Source organism: Oryctolagus cuniculus, chromosome 8 (assembly GCF_051225735.1).
Source record: "Oryctolagus cuniculus isolate XC-2025 breed Fujian yellow rabbit chromosome 8, ASM5122573v1, whole genome shotgun sequence".
Classification (NCBI taxonomy): Eukaryota; Metazoa; Chordata; class Mammalia; order Lagomorpha; family Leporidae; genus Oryctolagus; species Oryctolagus cuniculus.
This window is the reverse complement of record NC_142874.1, coordinates 29,476,891-29,498,919: the sequence shown is the minus strand read 5'-3', so window position 1 is coordinate 29,498,919 and position 22,029 is coordinate 29,476,891. Positions and strand designations below refer to the sequence as shown.

The 22,029-nt window shown below is 42.2% G+C and overlaps 1 protein-coding gene across 1 annotated transcript in view; it reads left to right on the top strand.

Moving 5' to 3' along the window:
- LOC103346374 (putative ATP-dependent RNA helicase DDX60) overlaps positions 1–22,029 on the top strand; it is an 84,806-nt gene that overhangs the window by 32,065 nt on the left and 30,712 nt on the right. Inside the window, 9 exon segments of the mRNA XM_089301763.1 lie at positions 2,348–2,503; positions 3,606–3,755; positions 4,910–5,029; positions 5,912–6,007; positions 12,997–13,112; positions 14,543–14,682; positions 18,389–18,498; positions 18,594–18,698; positions 20,251–20,376. Coding sequence (XP_089157889.1) covers positions 2,348–2,503; positions 3,606–3,755; positions 4,910–5,029; positions 5,912–6,007; positions 12,997–13,112; positions 14,543–14,682; positions 18,389–18,498; positions 18,594–18,698; positions 20,251–20,376 — 1,119 coding nt within the window.

Sequence of the window (22,029 nt, the reverse complement as noted above, 5' to 3'; positions counted from 1 at the left end):
TTGTTTCAAAAATTTGTGTGCAAATTTCATAGAAGTGGAACACTTTTTGGTCATGGTTCTTGTCATGCCTTATCTTTAGTTAACTTTTAGAAGAGAATAAATCTTCCATACACTGATTCACTCCCATAGTGGTTGTAATAGCTAGGCCTGGGCTAAGGTGAAGCCAGGAGCCAGGAACTCTATTCTGGTTTCCAATGTGGATCACAGATCCCTAAATACTTAGATCATCTTATGCTGCTTTCCCAGGTGCATTAGCAGAAAGATGGGACTGGAATATGGATGTTGACCTTGCAGGTGGAAGATTAACCCCTTGAGCCACAATGCTGGCCCCAGAGAAAAATTGTAGGTCAAAATATCTCTTCAAGGGGCCAGTGCTGTGGTATAGAGGGTTAAGCCACCACCTGCAGTGCCAGCATCCCATACGGGTGCTGGTTCAAGACCCAGCTGCTCCACTTCCAATCCAGCTCTCTGCTATGGCCTGGGAAAGCAATGGAAGATGGCCCAAGCTCCTGGGTCCTGGCTTCGGATAAGCACAGCTCTAGCCATGGTGCCCAGTTGGGGAGTGAACCAGCAGATGGAACACCTCTCTCTCTCTCTCTCTACTTCTGCCTTTCTCTCTCTGTAAGTCTGCCTTTCAACTAAATAAATTTTTTAAAAAAATCTCTTCAAGTAATGCCTTTAAAATAGTGTTTTTAGAAATTATGAAGACATGCTTGGGGTACTGCATGGTCTTAGAGTGGAGATATTTCTGTAAGTAGAGAAATATAAGGGATGTGGGGAGAGATACCAGCTCAGGGTGAGAAGCCAAAAAGAGGAGATATAGGTAGCTCTCCACTTCCTGTGCCAAATCTCCCCATTTTAGGCTTTCTGACTTTCCTTACGCTTCACTGGGACCCCCGTCTTTGCTAGGTTAGCCTTGCTGGGAATCTCAGCAGGGCCTGTGGCCCCTTCCTTGGTGTATCTCGCTCTGCTCATCTCAGGAATACTTTCAACCAGTCTTTGGTGATTCTGTAGATTCACTAAGAGTCTGAGGTCAGGTTTCCTATCATGCAAACATGGAAGGAGCCCTACATCTCTGTTCCCCAAGTGCCACAGACAAAATTTAACTATCCCATCTAATAAGCCTTCTATCAGGAAGACTGACATATTTAAGAAGGCCTTTGAAGCCATGAGGATAGAGAAACTAATTTCATTGGAAAGAATTATCTTAATGCAGGATGTGAACATCAAGAGTGGAAATTATGAGTCTTCACACAAATCCCTTCCTTTGGTTATTCTATGCCTACCTTATGTTGCACAGGTATAGGGTTTGTCTGAAGGGAGGAGAGCTGTTCCTCACTCCTTTAAGAGACTTGGAGACCTATAAGCTCTAGGAAAGCAACTCTCTCTCTAAAAAAATAAAACAAGAAAACCTTGATGGTGATGATCAGAACGGGAATCTAGCTATTTCCAACAGCTGTAGATTTGAAATAGGATATTTGCTTAAACATTGCATGACCAAAACTGCTATTACTTTTTAATTTCTTAAATGAGAAAGTAAATAAATTTTAAAAAGCTTGTTTTTAAACATTTTCCATTAATATTTTTGGCAATTTTTAAATGAAGTCTTCTCTGCGCCAAGCCATCATTGTGTCCAAACATGTCTTGGTGTTGATTGACAGTGAGAGCACTTTGGCACAGAAGTTTATGTTTTCCATGCATGGCTAATATGATCATAATCCAGTTTTGTCAGAACTCTGAGAATGGAGGCTCAGCCAAGCACGTGAATTTCCTGTGATGTTGAGGCCCTGTAGTAAGAGCTGTTGACCCATTGGGTGGAATTCTCTGAGTAAAATAGTTTGACTTGTAAGATGATAGGTATTTGTTATATAGATCTTTACAGAGATATTTATTTTTACCAAAGATGCCTTTTTAAGGTCAGAAAAAATTCCTTAAAGGAAATACAGTTTTAGTGTGTGTGAGTGTGTGTGTGTGTGTGTAATAATTGTGGAACAGTTATCAAAGATTTTACTAATTTGTAACAAAAGATCAATTTCATATTGTCTTTTACTTATATGCCATGGAAAATGATCTTGCCATAAAAATGATATTTAAAAAATTATACTGAATATAGCCTCAATGTTCCCTGTGCTATTGTAATGATATATTAAGTTGAGTGGCACTTTTACCCTCTGGTAACTCCAAAATTGGGTTATCCAGTTTTAAGATTTGCAGCTTATTGAAAGAACATGAAAAAATAATCTCACTGAGGCAAAGCAAACTACAACAGGATTGGGAATAATTCCTGCATGCCCAGGTTAGGAATTGTAAAGTCGTACAGAGGTCTAATGCACCATACTTATTTTAGGGGAAGGAGTCAGGTGCTGGGAAGGATATTTCTAAATACTCAGTTCACATGGGAGCCGCTCGGTTTCAGTTAACGCACATGGGCCCTTACTTGTTCCGAGAAGAAAGAAGTGATCCAGATCCCCGGGTGCATCATTTTATACCGGACACGTGGCAGGTATTTCTCTAAAAGATCTGTCGTATGGAAAGGCAAAGACGCTTTGGTGAAACTGTGTGTTCAGACCTCATTGTGTGCGACAAATTTTGAAAATGCCTGTTCTAGAAAGCGACTTAATGACAAGAAAAGTAAATCATGTCTTGGCCCAAGAGATAAAGCAATGCAGTGACGAGTCAGTTGAGTGACAGATACACTGGTTCTCTTAAATGGAGTGTGGGAAGCATGCATTGAGAAGCAGCAGTTTGACCTGGTTGTGAAGCCATTGGTCAGGACGCCGCGTCCCAAACCATAGTGCTTGGGTGTCACATGCAGCTCCTGACTCCAGCTCTTGCTAATGCACGCTAGGAGGCGGCAGTGAAAGCTCAAGTGATTGGGATCCTGCCATTCACAGGGGAGACCTGGATTGAGTTCCCAGTTTCTAGGCATTTGGGGAGTGAACCAGCAGATGGGACCTGTCTTTGTCTATCTGTGTCTTTGCCCCTCAAATAAAAACAAAAGCAAAAACAAAACAAACAAGAACCCAACTATACACTCCAATTCTGTGCAGCCACTTAATTCACATAACAAAATAGGTGCCTGATGTATATTTGGCAAAATATACTGTTTTTTTTTTTTTTTAAAGTAGTGTTGCTTTTGGGTTGTCCAATTGTTCAACCACAGTCACTCATAATACATCATGATATGTCACGGATCCTATTATGTATTTGCATACATTTTTTGAAAAACTTCTTTTCTACACCTTAATCATTCACTGACCATAATTAATGAAACATGGAAATGAAAAGAGCAACAGGTTTTGGTAATTCCGTCTCAGCATGAGGTTTCCCTAATCTGAACTAAAAAGAACTCCAAGAGCCAGGCTACAGACCCGTGGCACTGTCCTCTGCTGTATTAGAGGGTTTTTAAATCTAAGTTTAAGTAAGGACTTTCCTGTCTCCAGTGATTTGGGTTATTTGCACATAGCCGGAAGTGGTGATTCCTGCCATCTTGAGCACTAGCAGGTCTCAGAACTGTAAACACTAGTCTAAGAGCTAGTTGAAGCCAACTTAAAAATGACAGTGAAGATGCATTTTCCAATGAAAGGTGATTTTTTTTCCCTCAGAGGGAACTCCTGGATGTCGTAGATAACAATGAGTCGGCTGTGATTGTTGCTCCAACCTCATCAGGGAAAACCTACGCCTCCTACTACTGCATGGGGAAAGTCCTGCGGGAGAGCGATGACGGAGTGGCCGTGTACGTTGCGCCCACAAAGGTATCGTGCCCTGTGACCCTGCGCTGTTCTAGGGGTGTTCCTCTGCCGTAGCCGTGTGTCCCACCTGGTAGTGCCCAGCCTCCAGTGTCACACAGTCGTGGGCTTGGTGCTCATGTGCTGTGTGACCTTGGCCAGTTTCCTGGCATGTTTTCCACCTGCAAGGAGACACGGCACCGCTTACTTTATGCTGTTGTTCCGAGCGTGACCTGAGATGAGGCACACCAGGCATCCAGTGTACTGTCTGGGCATGAATAATGATTGGGTAAATGTGCCATTCACAAGCATTTGTTTATTAGTGTTCTCTCATAAATCTCCCTAGGGCCAGCACTTGTGAAAAGACAGGGCTGGACACTTCTGAGAGTCTTGCCAATGGGAATGATTTGGTGTTGGTGCCAGGCTTGTGTACTTAAGAGAGGACAGACAAGTTCGAGAGAGAGAGAGAGAGAGAGAGAGGGAGGGGGGGGGAGAGAGAGAGAGAGAAAGAGAGGCAGGCTCTTCTCCCCTCAGTTTTACCAGCTCTGGGGTTGGGCAGGTGCCTGATGGAAGAGCCCTGGATTCTTACAGGGGCCGTGGGTTTCTTCCTTTGCAGCAGCCTGGGTGAAGTAGAGTTAAAGGGCTCTTGCGAAATAAATATTCTTTTTCTCTCAAAAGGGGTTTTGGGATACACTCCTTCCTCTCACTTTCCCTAGCAAAATACTTAATTCCCAGGCTTACAGCTGCACTGCGAGGAGCCAGTGTGGGGAGGGGCCCTGCGTCCCACGAGCCACATCCTTCACTGATGAGGACGCGGGAGCTTAGTGAGCTTCAGTGCTGCGCCCATTACTGTACAGCGTTGTAAAATACAGGCGCCATCTAATATTACCTGTATCAGCACATATTACACTGACGGGACGAGGAACCACTGTTTGTGTTTTTGTTGCTGGCCATCCCATCAACAGGCACTGCATTGTATTATATAACATTTAGAAAACTTAAATGGAATTGGTGGAAGGATTTGCTGTGAGGTGTTGCCTTATTAGGGCAGAATTGTTACCAGTTCGGTACTGCATTGTTGCGTATCAGTGGTTCCAGACGTGGGTTTGCTTGAACCAGTGTTTTGCAGCATTGTTGATAGTTTACTGAGTAGCTGCTCACTCTGTCTTTTGTGACTCCAGGCTCTGGTTAACCAGGTGGTGGGAACTGTCTACAATTTGTTTACTAAAGCACTGCCGAAAGGCTCAGTGGTGTGTGGAGTTTTCACAAGGGATTACCGCCACGACACCTTGAACTGTCAGGTATGTCACAGCTGTCCGCATGATGAGTCGTAGTGTGAATGTGGCACTCTGGGAGACACGTAGGGTTTTAATGGGGTAACATGAAACCCACAGCTACCCTGATAGATGTATTTATATTGGGCTAGATGGTTTGTATAATTTTTCTTATCTAAGAATTTGATCACTGATGATATTTTAATTCAATATTAATTATTAAATGTTTACATTACATAAATGTTACGTAAAGAGAATGCATTACTTTTCTGAAATTTTAGCCTGAGGAAGCAACTTCCTCTTTAGTAGAGATGGTTTCAGGACATGGTTACTTTTGTATTCCCAGAATACTGTGCCAGAGAATATTTCTTTTTTTTTTTTTAAAGATTTATTTATTTATTTGAAAGAGTTCTACAGAGAGAGGAGAGGCAGAGAGAGAGAGAGGTCTTCCATCTGCTGGTTCGCTCCCCAACTGACCGTAATGGCTGGAGCTGTGCTGATCCGAAGCCAGGAGCCAGGAGCTTCTTCCTGGTCTCCCACATGGGTACAGGGGCCCAAGCACTTGGGCCATCCTCTACTGCTTCCTCAAGCCATAGCAGAGAGCTGACTCGGAAGTGGAGCAGCCGAGACTGGAACTGGTGCCCATATGGGATGCTGGCACTGCAGGCAGCGGCTTTACCTGCTACATCACAGCACCAGCCCCAAGAGAATGTTTCTTAATGAAACAAACTTAACTGCTTTTGAGTGTATCAGTGGCAGCATATGTGGGGATCAGTTGTACATATTCATTTTACTTTTACATTAATGAAATATTTTTTTGAACATGGAAATGTCAAGATGGATATAGTGTGTCATAAAATTTCTTATTAATGTTTGGAAATTAAAACAGCTTTTTTTTAAAAAAAACAGATATTAGTAACAGTGCCTCAGTGTTTGGAAATACTCTTGCTATCACCTCATTATCAGAAATGGACAGAAAGAATGCGCTATGTCATATTTGATGAGGTATGTGCTTTTTATTCCTTTTATCTCAACAGAATATTTTATGTCAACCAAGACCACATGTACCATATGTACTTTAATAAAGATGGCATTCATATGGTTAGTTACTAAAATAAATATAAGTTGTTTATAGAAGGGTTTACCAATAAGTTCTGGGAGAGTTGTTTCCTGTTAACACTGCTTTTGCTGTATCCCACAAATTTTGGTATGTTGTATTGTTGTCTTCATTTGTTTCCAGAAATTTTCTGATTTCTCTTTTGATTTCTTCTATGACCCACTGTGCATTCAGGAACATGTTGTTCATTCTCCATGTGTTTTCATATAATGTAGAGATTCTTGAGTTGTTGATTTTCAGTTTCCTTGCATTGTGGTCCGAGAAGATGCATGACATGATTTGATTTGCTTGAATTTGCTTAGACTTGCTTTATGGCCTAGTATGTGGTCAATCCTATAGAAAGTTCCATGTACCAAATAGAATAAGATGTACTCTGTGGCTCTAGGGTGGAAGGCTCTATAGATAGCTAATAGGTCTATTTTGTCTATGGTATTGATTAACTCTGTTATTTCTTTTTTGATATTCTGCCTCATTGATCTGTCCATTGCTGAAAGTGGGGTATTGAAGTCCCCCATTACTATTGTATTTGAATCTATATCTCCCTTTACATTTCTTTTAAATAACCAGGTGCCCTGTTATTATGTGCATATACATTTATAATAGTCACATCTTCCTGTTGAATTGATCCTTTAATCATTGTATAGTGCCCTTCTTTATCTCTTTTAATAGTTTTTGTGTTAAAGTTTATTTTGTCTGATTTAGGATGGCCACACCAGCTCTTTTTTGGTTTCTGTTAGCATGGAATATCTTGTTTCATCCTTTCACTTTCAGTCTGCATGCATCTTTGTTGGAAAGATATGTTTCTTGTAGGCAGCAAATAGATGGATTTTCTTTTTTAATCCATTCAGCTAGTCTGTGTCTTTTAACTGGTGAGTTCAGGCCATTTACATTCACCATACGTATTGTTAAGTGCCGACTTTGCCCTGCCATGTTTCTGTAAATAGTTCTGTTTTTGAATTTTGTTTGTACTTTTGCTGGGTCATTTTCTGCATTCAACTACTTTTGTAGGGATGTTCTTGTTTCTGTGTTTTTGTGTGTAGCACATCCTTGAACATCTTTTTAGGGCTGTGCAGGTAGTTAGAAATTCTTTCAATTTCTGTTTGTTGTGGAAGATCCTTATTTTTCCTTCATTCATAAATGAGAGCTTTGCAGGGTACAGTATTCTGGGTTGACAATTTTTTTCCCTTAGGACTTGGAGTATGTCTTCCATTCTCTCCTTGTCTTTAGGGTTTGTGATGAGAAGTTGGAAGTGAATCTAATTGAGTTTTCTGAGTGTGATTTGTCTTTCTCTCCTGCAGGTTTTAAGATCTTTTCTTTATGCGTTATGGAGGAGAGCTATGCTACAATGTGTCAAGGTGCAGATCTTTTCTCTTCCTGTCTTTTGGGAATTCTGTGTACTTCCTGTACTTGGATGTCTCTTTCTCCAGATTGCTTTCTCCAGATTGCTCCAGTTTTCTGTTATTATTGCATTAAGAAGGCCTTCTAATTCTTTCTCTCCATGCCTTCTGGCAGTCTAGGATCTGTGTGTTGGGTCGTTTGATAGAATCTTGTAGATCTCCTACCATGTTTTTCAGTTTCCTAATTTCTTCTTCTTGTGTTTGGTCTGACCTTATTATTTCCAGAAAATTGTCTTCTAGTCTGATATTCTTTTTTCTGTCTCACTTATTCTATTGTTAAGGCTTTCCACTGCATTTTTTATTTGAACTATGGAATTCTTCATTTCTAGTATTTCATTCTGACTTCTCTTTTTTTTAACTTTTATTTAATAAATATAAATTTCCAAAGTACAGCTTTTGGATTACAGTGCCCCCCCGTAACTTCCCTCCCACCTGCAACCCTCCCATTTCCAGCTCCCTCTCCCATTCCATTCACATCAAGGTTCATTTTCAATTATCATTATATACAGAAGATCAATTTAGTATATATTAAGTAAAGATTTCAACAGTTTGCACCCACACAGAAACACAAAGTGTAAAGTACTGTTTGAGTACTAGTTATAGCATTAATTTGCATAGTATAACACATTAAGGACAGAGATCCTACATGGGGAGTAAGTGCACAATGACTCCTGTTGTTGACTTAACAATTGACACTCTTGTTTATGGCATCAGTAATCACCCTAGGCTCTTATCATGGGTTGCCAAGGCTATGGAAGCCTTTTGAGTTCACCAACTCCAATCTTATTTAGACAAGGTCATACTGACTTCTCTTTAATATCTCAATTTCTTGGGAACATGTTTCATTTAGATTGTGAGTTTATTTCTGATTGCTTCTAAGTAATCTGATGATTAATTTTCTGAATTCCATTTCTGGCATAACCTCAGCCTCTTCTCCAGCTTCTATTATTGAAGAGTTGTAGTGTTCCTTTGGGAGGGACTCATACTGTCTTTCTTATCCTTATTAAGGTTTTTTCCTTTGTTTTTTTGGCATTTCCGGTTGCTTTTCTCTTAAATATGTGTCTTGGTGCTTGTGGTGATGTTACTGTGAATGGCAGAGTTCTTGTCTTTGCAAGAAAGAATTCAGGCGTGAGACAGAGTAGTAGAAGAGTAAAATAGCAAAGTTTATTAGGGAAGGGACATTCGTAAGAACGGATGGGCACCTCTCCAGATAGGACCTGAGAGAGAGTGCGCAGTCACTCGGACTGGGGCGGGCGGGGGTGGGGGGGACGAGGTTACATGGTTGAATGGAGAGATTACACCTGGCCAGGCAGGCAGGCAGCTCAGCAGAGAGGCAGAGCGCACCGTCCGGTGGAGGCTGGGGGTTTTTAAGGAGATGAGTATTTGTCTTCACACATCTCCTGAAACAAAGGATTTTATGGATGCAAATAGTAAGAAGCTCCTATCTGGGTTTTCCTCTGAAGGTATCAGACAGGAGGAAGCCTAGCTGGCACCATCCTAACCCAGGATCTGGAGCAGGGTATTTTAAATTCAGATACTGGGCTGCGATTGTGGAAGATTGTCAGGCAGAAGGGGCAGGGACCCCACCTGGCAGATTATGGGGTAGGAAGGGGCAGTGCAGGATGTGAACACTGGGCTGCCCCTGAAACGTTATTGGGATGACTTTGAGATGCAGATGCATATGCTGGACATAGACGTCTTCTCTTTAAGCCTTTATGTCATACACACATAAGCTCATATCTGACTTCCTACCTAACAGTGAGATTTCCCACTGCTATGAGCTGCTATGTGTCTGTGCGTTGCAAATGGAAGCACGCAGGGCCGCCTCCAGGAGTCGTCCTGTTCACTTCTTGATCTTGATGGGGCAGGTACGAGAGCTCTGATGCACTAAGCCCTGCCTTTTGGGGTTGGGCTTGCTTCTCGCTTGTGCATGGAACCAGCTCGAGATTTCGATATTTAGTACTTCTCCTTGTTGTACAGCTTGCTGCTGGTGGTGGGGAAATTACTCTGGAATGTTGTGATCCTATTTCTGGGGTCTTGTGAAGTGGCCCCCCCAATTGACGGACATGAGCATGAGCAGCAAAGCAGTAGCCCCCTGCTTACATTTGAAGATGTAAACAAATAATATGGCTTCTCCCAGCAGGCTGCAGGTCTGATTGTGGGGAGGGGGAGACATGGATGGTAGGAGGTGCCCAACCTCTCCATTTGTTCCCCTGTTCTTCCAGCTTGGAACTTCAAACACAGTTCACCAGGCTCCCCCGCCCACTTCTACCCACAGCTCCGTGGACTTGAGACCTCGTGTCTCGCCTGGTCTGCCGGGGGTGGGGGTGGTGTCAGTCTCGAGGTTCGGTTTCTCCACTGCTCTTCCACCACTTTTTGCTCCCTCAGTGTGGGCCTGCTCAGTCTCTGTTGGACTCCTGGGCTTCTCTGCATGAAATTCTCATGGCTCTGTCACTGCTGGCTTATATACCCCTTCCTTATTAGCTATTTTGCCCTGTGAGACTGGTCCTGTTGCCTTGGTCTGACCTCCCTCCACCCCATTACTATTGTATTTGAGTCCTATCTCCCTTTAGATCCATTAACATTTCTTTAAATAACCAGGTGACCTGTAACTAGGTGCATGTACGTTTACAATAGTCACTTCTTCCTGTTGAATTGATCCCTTAATCATTACATGGTGCCCTTCTTTGTCTTTTTCAGCAGTTTTCAAGTTGAAGTTTATTTTGTCTGATATTAGGATCGTATACCAGTTCTTTTTGGTTTCTGTTGGCATGGAGTATCTTTTTCCATCCTTTCACTTTCAGTCTGTTTGTATCTTTGTTGATGAGAGGTGTTTCTTGTAGGCAGCAAATAGATGAGTCTTGTTTTTTAATCCATTCAGCCAGTCTGGTTTTTACTGGAGAGGTGAAGCCATTTACATTCAACATGACTATTGATAAGTAACAACTTGGCTCTGCCATTTTCCCATAATATTCCCATTGTTTACTTTGAATTTCTTTTGTACTTTTACTGGGGGATTTTCTGCCTTTACATTCTTTCATAATGATGGCTATCTCTCTGTGTTTCTGTGTGTAGCACATCCTTAAGGGGGAAGAGAGAGAGAGAGAGAGAGAGAGAGCGAGCGAGAGCGCGATATCTTCCATGTACTGGTTCACTCCCCAAATGGTCACAACAGCCAGGGCTGGGTCAGGCCAAAGCCAGAAGCTAGGAACTCCATCTGGGTCTCCCACTTGAGTGGCAGGGGCCCAAACACTTGGGACATCTTCTGCTACCTTTCCCAGGTGCATTAGCAGGGAACTGGACCAGAAATGAAGCAGCTGGGACTCAAACAGGGGCTCATTGGGATGCTGGACCGGCTGTGCCACAATGCCAGCCCCTCCACAAATAACTTTTTCATAGCATACATTTTCTGTGAACTTTTTGAAGACCCTTGATACACTTCTGAAAAGTAAGTCAAGTGAAATACAAGTTGATGTCACACTGAGAGGCAGGCGTTTGCCCAGATCCCATGTTGAAGAGCCTGGGTTCCATTCCCAACTCAGACTCTCGACTCCAGCTGCTTGTGAATGTGCACCCAGGGAGGCAGCAGGTGATACCTCAAGTAATTGGGCTCCTATCATGCATGTGGGAGACCCAGGTGAGTTCCCAGCTCCTGGCTTTGGCTTGGCCCAGGACATTGTGGATATTTGGGGAGTGAGTCAGTAGGTACAGTCTTTGTCCCTTTCTGCCTTTCTCTCTGTTTTTCTTCTCAAATAAAGAACTAAATTAATTGAAAGTAACCTCACATTGAGTCTTACCCATCACAGTGTTGACAATTAGAGTGTCAGGTGTTGCAGAGGAGGAGGAGCAATGGGAAGGCACGGACATTGTGCTGCTTTGGAAATTGTCTCAACAAAACTAGTGATGGTGACAGTACTTCAGGAACAAGGAATTCCACTTGTATATATTCTGAAATAGAAAAACAGGAGTCACGTTTTCAAGAGTAAGACTGAATCAGGCTAGGATACCTGTACAAAATGTTCATAGTCGCATCATTGGTGGTGTTATCAAACTATAAACAACTGAAATGTCCTCCAGAGTAGAAAAAAATAGAAGGTGGCACAGGCATTTGATAAAATACATAGAGTGAGGAAAGTCAATGAAGTGCAGATTAATTTTTTTTTTTAAATTTTTTGCCAGGCAGAGTTAGACAGAGAGAGAGAAAGAGAGGTCTTCCTTCCATTGATTCACCCCCCAAATGGCCGCTACGGCTGGTGCTGTGCCAACCCGAAGCCAGGAGCTGGGTACTTCCTCCGGGTCTCCCATGTGGGTGTAGGGACCCAAGCACTTGGGCCATCCTCCATTGCCCTCCTGGGCCACAGCAGAGAGCTGGACTGGAAGAGGAGCAACTGGGACTAGAACCCAGGGTGCCAGTGCTGCAGGCGGAGGATTAGCCAAGTGAGCCACGTGCCGGCTGAAATGCAGATTAATTTAAAAATCATGTTGGGCAAAGGAAGTTAGATACAAAGAACACAAGTTAAATAATTCCAGTTATACAATGTTTTAAATGGGCAAAATAAATTTCTATGCTTTATATATAAACATACAAGTACATATATACACATGGACATGTGAAGAAGTAGAATGACCAATGGAATCATAACTTTTTCAAAAATTGATATAGTAACTTCCAAAGAGGGAAGCTGTTATAATCTGGACTTCTGAAATGCTAGAGGCATTATTTATCTTGATTTACAGGTGCAGTGACAATGACATTTGGTTTACTTCATTTCCATGGATAATACTTTGTGATCTGAAAAATCAAGCTTTATGTAATTTATTGAATCTTATGTTTCACAACAAAATAAAGGTTAGGAAAAGAATACAAGCATTGTGTTAATTAATAATTAAGTATATTGTAACATGCATTGCTATACAAAATATAATTGGCATCATTATTTTAATGTTTACTGTGATTGGCATATATTCTAAATAATTTCTAGGAAATTGTATTTCCTCTTTATAAAATGCCTTTGAAGATAGATACTGTTATCTATCAAGACTGTTTAAAGGTGTTGAGATTAGTGATGCATAAGCAAATGTGGGTTTGTATCAAGATTTATCTTAGTATCTGTTTAAGACAATCTCTGTCATTCAACCAGTGTTTCTTTTGTAAATAACACTTAACATGTGTCCTTTTGTTCATGGTGTGCTTGATGCGCTTTCACTACCACGGCAGGCAATAGTATTTGCTTATGGGTCAATCGTCACAATGTGTTACAGAGCAAGTCATTCCTAAATACATTATTGTTAAAGTCTGGAACATACTGTGATTCTGCAAAACATATTGGCTTCTTTCACGAGCTTTGTCAGTGGGTAAATGAATGTTACTGAAATGGAGAGTAGAAGGGAAAAGTAGGTCTGGTAGCAAGGTAGTTTATTAACATTAAAAAATAAAACCCCTGTCCCCATTCTGACATTGAGTCTGTTTACACTGACAGGTTCACTGCCTTGGGGGAGAAGTTGGAGCGGAAGTGTGGGAACATCTCCTTGTTATGATTCGTTGTCCCTTTTTGGCCCTTTCTGCTACTATCAGTAACCCTGAGCATCTCACTGAGTGAGTCTGAGATTTATATTCATTCTTTTTTTTTTTTTTTGAAAATTAATGCTTTTCTTGTTTAAAAAATTTTCTTTAATTTAAAGTATACAAATTTCATCCATTTCCTGTATGCAGATTCGGGAACGTGTGCAGAGCTCTCTGTGTGCACGGGTCCAGCTGCAGTGGTCTGCCCTGGCAACCTAGGAGTTCTGAAAGTGTGGCTCTGCACCCAGAACTTACCCAGCACCCGCTACACCCTGCCCCCTCTCACAGTCACAGTGTTTTCACAGTCTCAGCACCCTGGGCTCCCATAGACAAGGACTGCAAGAGAGTACACTCTGCCCCGCTAGGCTGTCCTGTCCACAGGGAGGCTGTGTGTTTCACCCTGAGCAGACTCAAAGTCCACAGGGATTTTTCGCCTTGGTAGAATCTCTGGGTTGCAAGCAAGCACAGTACTTGCCATCTGCAGCCCTGCTGCTTTCAGAACTGTGCTGGGTGGGTACAAGAGCCCTGAGGGTGGCGCTTCCCTTTGGTGGGGATGGCTCCCCCTCCCCGCCCTTTGCCATATGGGTGCAGAGGAGCTGGTGTTGTTGGCCTGATGACAGGTGGGGACAGACCCCACCAGTTGATTCGAACTGCTCTGGTTGCCCCTGCCAACAGTTCCCACTAGCTACTGGGTGTGTTCGGAGAAGCTGGAGCCGCTGCTCCGATCATGTGGAATGACGCCAGCTGTTTCCCAGCCTGTTAGCTGCAGGGCGCTGGTGTGGTAGCGGGAGCCGTGGTGAGGGAGGTGCTCGGCTTTTCTTCCCCCACTCTGGGTGAGCAGTCGCCCCAGCTCCCCTGAGGGTTCTGGGCTGGACTCAGACACTGCACAGTCTACTAGATTCTTCTTCCAGCTGCACCAGCCGTGGTGTGGCAAGGGCCGGTGCAGTCTGACCCCACCTGGCTATCCAGGTGGGCTGCTGGTTCCTTTGTTGTGTTCCTGCTCCACGCTCCGAGCTCCTTGCTGTGTGCCTGTGCCTTCCCCTTAGGTCCAGGCCATTTCCACTGCTTTTGCAAGATCTCCCACTGCAGTTTTCCCGGAGAGTGTGACTTCACTTTTTTTTCTGCTAAGTTCGTGGAGCCTATAGAAGACTTCCCTGTCACTGTTCCACCATCGTGCCTCCCTCCAGTCATATCTGCTTTTTAACATCTTAAGAACAATTTTAAATTTGCAAACAAATTATGAGATACAAAGAGTTACCATATTCCCCTTCACCCAAGTTCTGCTATTACGTTTTATGCTGATATCTTTGTCAAAGTTAATGAACCACACCCATCATTTCCAATTTTTCATTTTATCTTTTTAAAATTTTTTTATTTAAGGTAAACAAATTTCATGTGATTCATATATACAGACTTAGGAACACGTTTTTCTGCAACAATGATTGTTCTCTTTTTGTAACTAGGTGGTTGGCGTTAGTTAAAGGATATTGGCAACGTGTTGAAAGCACAATGGAAAATGCTGATCCATCAAGAAATGCCTCAAAAAGCTCAAAGAGACAACAACGAACAAGAGTAGGAAAGCCATCGTACAAAGTTAGACTGGGTATGGATTTCTTCACTCGGGAGAGGGGAGTGCAGAAGTAGCAAGCATACCCCGTGTGCTCGTCACATTTGAGGGTGTTCTACATACGCAGAGCAACTTGTTCTTATTGTAACCGTGAAAGGCAGTGCATCTTACTTTCAGTTACAGAGGAAATGAAATAGATAGGAAACAGCTCTAGGAGGTGATATTCCATGTTGACGTCCACAGAGCTGACTGACTGAACTTGGAGATCAAATTCTTTCCAAATATTGTCTATTTTGGTGTTGTGCGAATTCCTTCATGATTTAATGTGATTGATATGGAGTCATAGCCAAGATAAGCATTTCACTCCTGTTCTGTGAGAAAAGACTCAAACAAACCTAGAGGACAGTTCTGGCTCACTGAACAATGTGTTTCAAAATTTCCAATTCACCTGTGGTCCCAGCTTCTGTGCTATCCCCTGTTTCATCTAAGAAATCTTCTCCTTTCAGGACTTTCTTGATAGTTTGGATTATTAATTGTGCTCTGAAATCTGCCTTTGAGTTTCAGGTTTTCTTCTAGAACGCTCTCCCTGGGTCACTTTCCTCTGTACTTGGCCAAGTCCTGTCTACTCTTTATTGGAAAGATTCTGCCTTGCGGCACATCCCGAACACCACCTTGATTGTTCTAGGTCAGGGCCCATAGGGTGTCCTATGTTACGCAATTTCCTACCACCTGTGGTAGTTATTTTTGTATGTGCCCCTCTTTTCCTTGGAAAATACTGGATATTTGAAATCATATGCTTTTATCCATATCATAATTGTTTTATTATGCACATACTCTAAATGTTTTACTATTGAATTGAGTATTCCTTACCGCATGCATTTGGGACTATTTCGTGAGAATTCTCTGAAGTAGTATAGAATCATGTTTATCTGACTACTTTTTTATTTTTCTTTGTATAACGAGAACAGATTTCAGATATACAATTTGCAGGACATAATGATACTTCCCACTCTCCCTACTACCCTCCTCCATCCTTTCTTTTTTTCCCTTTTAATTTTTGCAATAACATACTTTCAACTTCTTTCATCACAGGGCTAGTCCTCCACTAAATAAAGGATTCCACCCATAGGAAGACCACTGTTCTACAGGGGTGTTGACAAGGGCTATAAGCAATAATCAAATCTCAGGATGTCAATGTCACTCATATACATGACTTTTTGTGTACTCTATATCTTACTTACCACAAATCAGAAAACCTACTATTGTCTTTTTGGTTCTGGCTTATTTCACTAAGTAAATTGGTTTCCAGTTGCATCCATTTTATTGTAAAAGACAGGATTTCATTCTCTCTCTGTTTTGTTTTTTGTTTTTTTTTTTTTTTTGGCTGAATAAATTCCATCATGTATGTATACCACATTTTCTTTATCTAGTAATCAGTTGATGGACATCTAGGTTAATTCCATCTCTTAGCTACTGTGAATTTCAGATTCCTATATGTGACATTCATGCTGTTTTATTTCATTTTTGTTTTAATTTTAAGAATCAATATGCTTATAGATACAAGTCTAAGAACATAATGGTATTCCCTTCCTCCCTCCCAGTCTCCTTCCTGCTACCTTTCTTTTTTTTAGGTTTTGAGATAGCATATTTTAAATTTCCAGTACTGTAAAAAGGCTGAATACTAAAAAAAGGTTAATACCTTACCTAATAAGAAGTTTAACATGTAAAAAGCAAGACGACCCTAGTTTAGTGGGAATATACACAGCGGCTATCAATAATTGAAGAGAAAAAGTGACCATTTCACCCATACATTTTTTAAAATGAAATAGAAGCGATGACAATGTAACATTTAAATATTTCCTGTGTGGTTACAGGATAATGATTAAGTTCATTTAGACTTTAAGCCATTTTACACAGAAGAATAATTTTTGCAGATTGCAATGCAAATAATTATACATTACTTTTTGATACTCTTCATTACCACAGATCAGGGAAAACATATGGTATTTGTTTTTTGGAACTGGCTTATTTCACTAAGTATAATGGTTTCCAGGTACATCCAATTTATTGTGAAAGACAGAATTCCATTTTTTACAGCTGAGTAATATTCCAAAGTGTATGTATTCCACATTTTCTTTGTCCAGTCACCACTTGATGGACACCTGGGTTGATTCCATATCTGAGCTGTTGGAAATTGAGCTGTAATAAACTTGGATGTACAGATAACTCTTTCATATGCTGATTTTACTTTGTTTGGGTAAATTCCCAGGGGTGGGATAACTGGGTCATATGACATATCTTTTTTCAGCTGTCTGAGGAATCGCCATACTGTCTTCCACAATGGCTGTATTAGTTTGCATTCCCACCAACAGTAGATTAGAGAACCTTAAAAAAAAAAGGTTAATTTATTTGAAAGCAGAGTGACACAGAAAGGGAGAGATTGTCCATTTGCTGGTACATTCTCTCAATGACCATAATAGCTGAGAATGGGCCAGGCTGAAGCCAGGAGCCAGGAGCTCCATCTGACTCTCGTACGTGGTTGGCAGGGGCTGAAGTACTTGGGCCATCATCTGCTTTCTCAGTACAATATCAGGGTGTTGGTGGATGGAAGTGGAGCAGCCGGGACCTGACCTGTCACTCTATGGGATGGCAAGGTTGCAAACAGAAGCTCAACCAGGTGTGCCACACAGGCCCCATATACATGTTTTCACTTGACAATGTCAAAGTACCTCATCTGTGCCAGATCCCACTCAAGTCCCCAGAGATAGAGCAGAAAACAACTCCTTGCTTTCCTAGAGCTTAATTTTTATGGAGATGCAGGGTTAAACAATGCGTAAGTAAAATAGATAACATGTTAGGTAGGTAAATGCTAAATTGTCCTAATTTTAAGTGACATATTTTTTTTTTTTTTTTTTTTTTTTTTTTTTTTTGACAGGCAGAGTGGACAGTGAGAGAGAGAGACAGAGAGAGAAAGGTCTTCCTTTGCCGCTGGTTCACCCTCCAATGGCCGCCGCTGCAGCCGGCGCACCGCGCTGATCCTGGCAGGAGCCAGGAGCCAGGTGCTTTTCCTGGTCTCCCATGGGGTGCAGGGCCCAAGCACCTGGGCCATCCTCCACTGCACTCCCTGGCCATAGCAGAGAGCTGGCCTGGAAGAGGGGCAACCGGGACAGAATCCGGCGCCCCAACCGGGACTAGAACCCGGTGTGCCGGCGCCGCAAGGTGGAGGATTAGCCTATTGAGCCACGGCGCCGGCTTTTAAGTGACATATTAACAAAGCCCTGTGGCATATTGGATTCCTGGATTTAAAAAATGAGTAAATGACAGAAGAAGGCTCGTTTTCTCTGGGAGATGGTGATACTGTTCTCCAAGACAGGGAGATGATCCAATTAACACCCGTGTTTCCTATTGAAATAGTTGAATGGGTTGCAGGCCTTTTTATTCAAACCGTGCTCCTTATGCAAAAGCATGCTTTCCAAGAATATTTAGAAAAATATACACTAGGAATTACAAGAAGCAAGGATGGACTGTGACTGAAGATCCAGGCCAGGAGGGCAGGTAAAACATCTGTGTGCGGTATAGGCACATAAGTTCCTCCTCCACTGCATGGCCCTGTTGTCGTTTTGTCGACAGAGGCTTCCAGCACAGCTCTCCCTAGGCCTAGCTGTCTTTAGAAAATTGGAATTACATCATTGCTGAGAGACACAAACCCATCTTAATCCGCATTTTAATTCCACTTTCACAGTGTGTTACAAAGAACGATACAACGATCTAGAAAAGTATGTGTGTTCTCTAAAGGATAACGATTTTGTCATTGCACACTACCACCCGTGCGCTGCACTCACAGTCAACCATGTAAGTACAAAAGCACTTTGGAAAAGGAGGCGTCAAGGTGGTTAAAATCTGCATATGGGATGGAGATCAATGGTTTTGCATTTTCTGCTTTTCAGATAGAGAAGTATGGAGTCCCTGCAGACCTTCAGTTTTCTCCTCGGGAAAGCATACTTCTGTATGATGCTATGGTACACATTTGGCCAGAACGGTCAAGAATGCAGGTGTGTGTATGAAAGTAAACACTAGGAACTGTTTCTCTCTCTGTGTGTGCGTAAATACGTATAATACACTTACATATGTATATATATTTCAAAAATTAGAAGAAATGGAGTTGTAAGTTTGTTTTGGTGCAAAGTAATTTTGAAATTCATGCAGTTTGTTTCACAATACACATTTCCATGAACTTTTTGGAGATTTCTCGTGTGTGTGTGTGTGCATTTCGTGTATGTCTGTGTATGTGGTGTTTGTGTGCATGCATATTTGCATGTGATGTGTGTATGTGTGTGTGAATGTGGTATATGTATGTGTGTGAACGTGATGTATGTGTATGTGTGAATGTGGTGCATGTGCATGTGTGTGTGTACGTGGTGTGTGTGTTCATGGTATGTGTGTATCTGTATGTTGTGTGTGGTGTATGCGTGTATGTGCATGTGGTGTATGTATGTGTATGGTGATATGCGTGTCTGCATGTGTGTTGTGCTTGTGGTGTATGTGTGTATGTTGTATATGTGTGCATATGTGTCTGTGAATGGTATGTGTGTGTATGTGTGTGTCAGTGCATGTGGGGTGTGTGTGTGTGTATTTGTGGGTATTCCTTAGCTGATATTTCTAGTCCTGTGGCATGATAGTCCGTTAAGAATGAACAAACTAGATAATGGTGTTACTCTGATGTAGATGAAGGCGTAGTATTCCATAGTTCAAAGCAGAAACTTCAGAGACTCATTTCTCTAGATTTAGAAAAATTAGTTAAAAGAGCTAATAATGCCTATTTTGTAGCATTGTTATTAACATAAGCCAAATAATTAAAAGTTCTTAGAATAATGCTTTGCTACAGTAAGAATGATATGTCTTTTTTTTTTTTTTTTTTTTGATGGGTTTTGTCCCTGCCTGTAACTGAATGTCAAGCTGAGAAGTTTTTTTCCTCCCCCAAAACTGTGCTTAAAAACTCCAGTGCCACGGGCCCCTTCTGGTTTGCCTCTCTTGGGGCCCCCTCCATGCCACTCTGGCTCTAATAAATCTTGCTTTTTTTTTTTTTTTTTTTTTTTTTTGACAGGCAGAGTGGACAGTGAGAGAGAGACAGAGAGAAAGGTCTTCCTTTGCCGTTGGTTCACCCTCCAATGGCCTCCGTGGCTGGTGCACTGCGGCAGGTGCACCGCGCTGATCTGATGGCAGGAGCCAGGTACTTATCCTGGTCTCCCATGGGGTGCAGGGCCCAAGGACTTGGGCCATCCTCCGCTGCACTCCCTGGCCACAGCAGAGAGCTGGCCTGGAAGAGGAGCAACCGGGACAGAATCTAGCACCCCAACCGGGACTAGAACCCGGTGTGCCGGCGCCCCAAGGCGGAGGATAGCCTAGTGAGCCGTGGCGCCGGCCTTAAATCTTGCTTTTTAAATACTTAAAAACATTATGTGTTCAACTCCTCATGTAGTTAACGCTGTTCATAAACATGGATGCAGTGAACTGAGAGATTTGCCTCATAACTGTGCATGTGGCAAACTTTAGACCAGGTGATAACTGTATTTTCTTTGGTATTTGTGCTTCTTCATTTTCAAGGAGTTAGAACCTGAAGAATTCAGCTGCTTCAAAAATAAAGTAGTCATCATGAGGACAGATGCCAAGAAATATGAAGAGGAACTGAAAAAGGAACTGCTTAGTTGGATGCAGCTGGACCCAGGCAAGGTTGTGACAGACATTTAGGATTTTTTATTTAATATAAAATGAATCTGATTTATTCAGTTATGGTGAAGAAAATCCCCATAGGGCTCTTTAGTATTTGAATATGGAAATCCTATTACTGTACTTTGCCATTCTACCTTAAATTTAGCCAGCTAGGTAAAGAAAGATGTAGAGAATCATTACTTTAGTTCCATCTGGGACAGCCCACACCTGCTACTACTATATCCTCTTTGAATGTGCACCTCAGTCAGTAAAACTCACTGGGACAGGCCACACTGATCTGCAAATGTGAAAACCACCTAATGTCCCAAATCATTATTAAATTCATGAGGGGTTCAACCCTGGCTGCTTATCAGGGATCATCTAGGAAGCCCGATCTCATCTAGAGATTCTGAGCTGATTGACCTCCAGTGGACTGGGGCACTGGAATTTTAAAACAACCTCCTATGTAATTTTTTAAAAAAGATTTATTTATTTATTTATTTATTTATTTGAAAGACAGAGTTAAGCAGACAGAGGAGAGAGAGAGAAAGAAAGAGAGAGAGAAATATCTTCCATCTGCTGTTTCAATCCCCGCAACTGCCGTAATGGCAGGAGCTGGCTGATCTGAAGCCAGGAGCCAGGGTCTCCCATGTGGGCACAGGGGCCCATGCACTTGGGCCATCTTCCACTGCTTTCCCAGGCCGTAAACAGAACAGCCAGGACACGGACCTGTGCCCGTATTGGATGCTGGTGCCATAGGAGGAGGCTTAACCTTCTATGCCACAGTGCCAGTGCCCACCCCCTCCCCCCACCATGTAAGTTTAATTCTCAGCAGGATGGAGAATCTTTGGCCCACTATTGCCATTGTCTGGTTTCTAGTACACTTGGGTGTAAAGACAACACTTAGATCAGACTTTCATTGAGTATTTCATTGAGTATTTTTGCCATTTCCTAGGAGGTGGAAAACCTCTAGACCCAATTAATTCCCACATCCCTTCCAGCCATATGCTTCATTCCTTTGGAGCCTGCGATGGATGGGTGGATGGTGGATGGGTGGATGGTGGATGGGTGGATGGGTAGATGGGTAGATAGATAGATAGATAGATAGATATAGAGATCTTCCACCGATTGGTTCACTTCCCAAATGCCTTCAATAGTTGGGGCTAGGCCAGCTTGAAGGCAGGAGCCTGGAACTACATCACTTTGGTGGCAGGTGTCCAGGTATTTGGGCCACCACCTGCTACCTCCCAGGGTGTGTATTAGCTTCTGTTGGCTCCAAAGCAGAGCTGGGTCTTGAACCCAGGGACTCTGTTTTGTGATGTGAGCATCCCAGGTGGCACCCTAACCACTGTGCCCAATGCACAGCCCCTACTGAATCTATTACCTTTTCTCTGGTAACTTATACCACGTAAAAATTGTAGCTTAAAAAATAATGAAATATCCTATTAAAATACTATTTGTAGACCATACGTGTATATGTGATATCTATAGATAAGAAAAACTATTTCAGATATTCTTGCCATTAAATGTTGAAGTCATCCTTCTGTAGCCTATATTTACTGATAATGATCAGCATTAAGTCATGATAATCCTTTCAGTAAGCACACCACAGTATTACATAAACTTGATCACAGTAGTGTAGAACCATGTCATTCAAGTTTTCTGAGGTTTTCA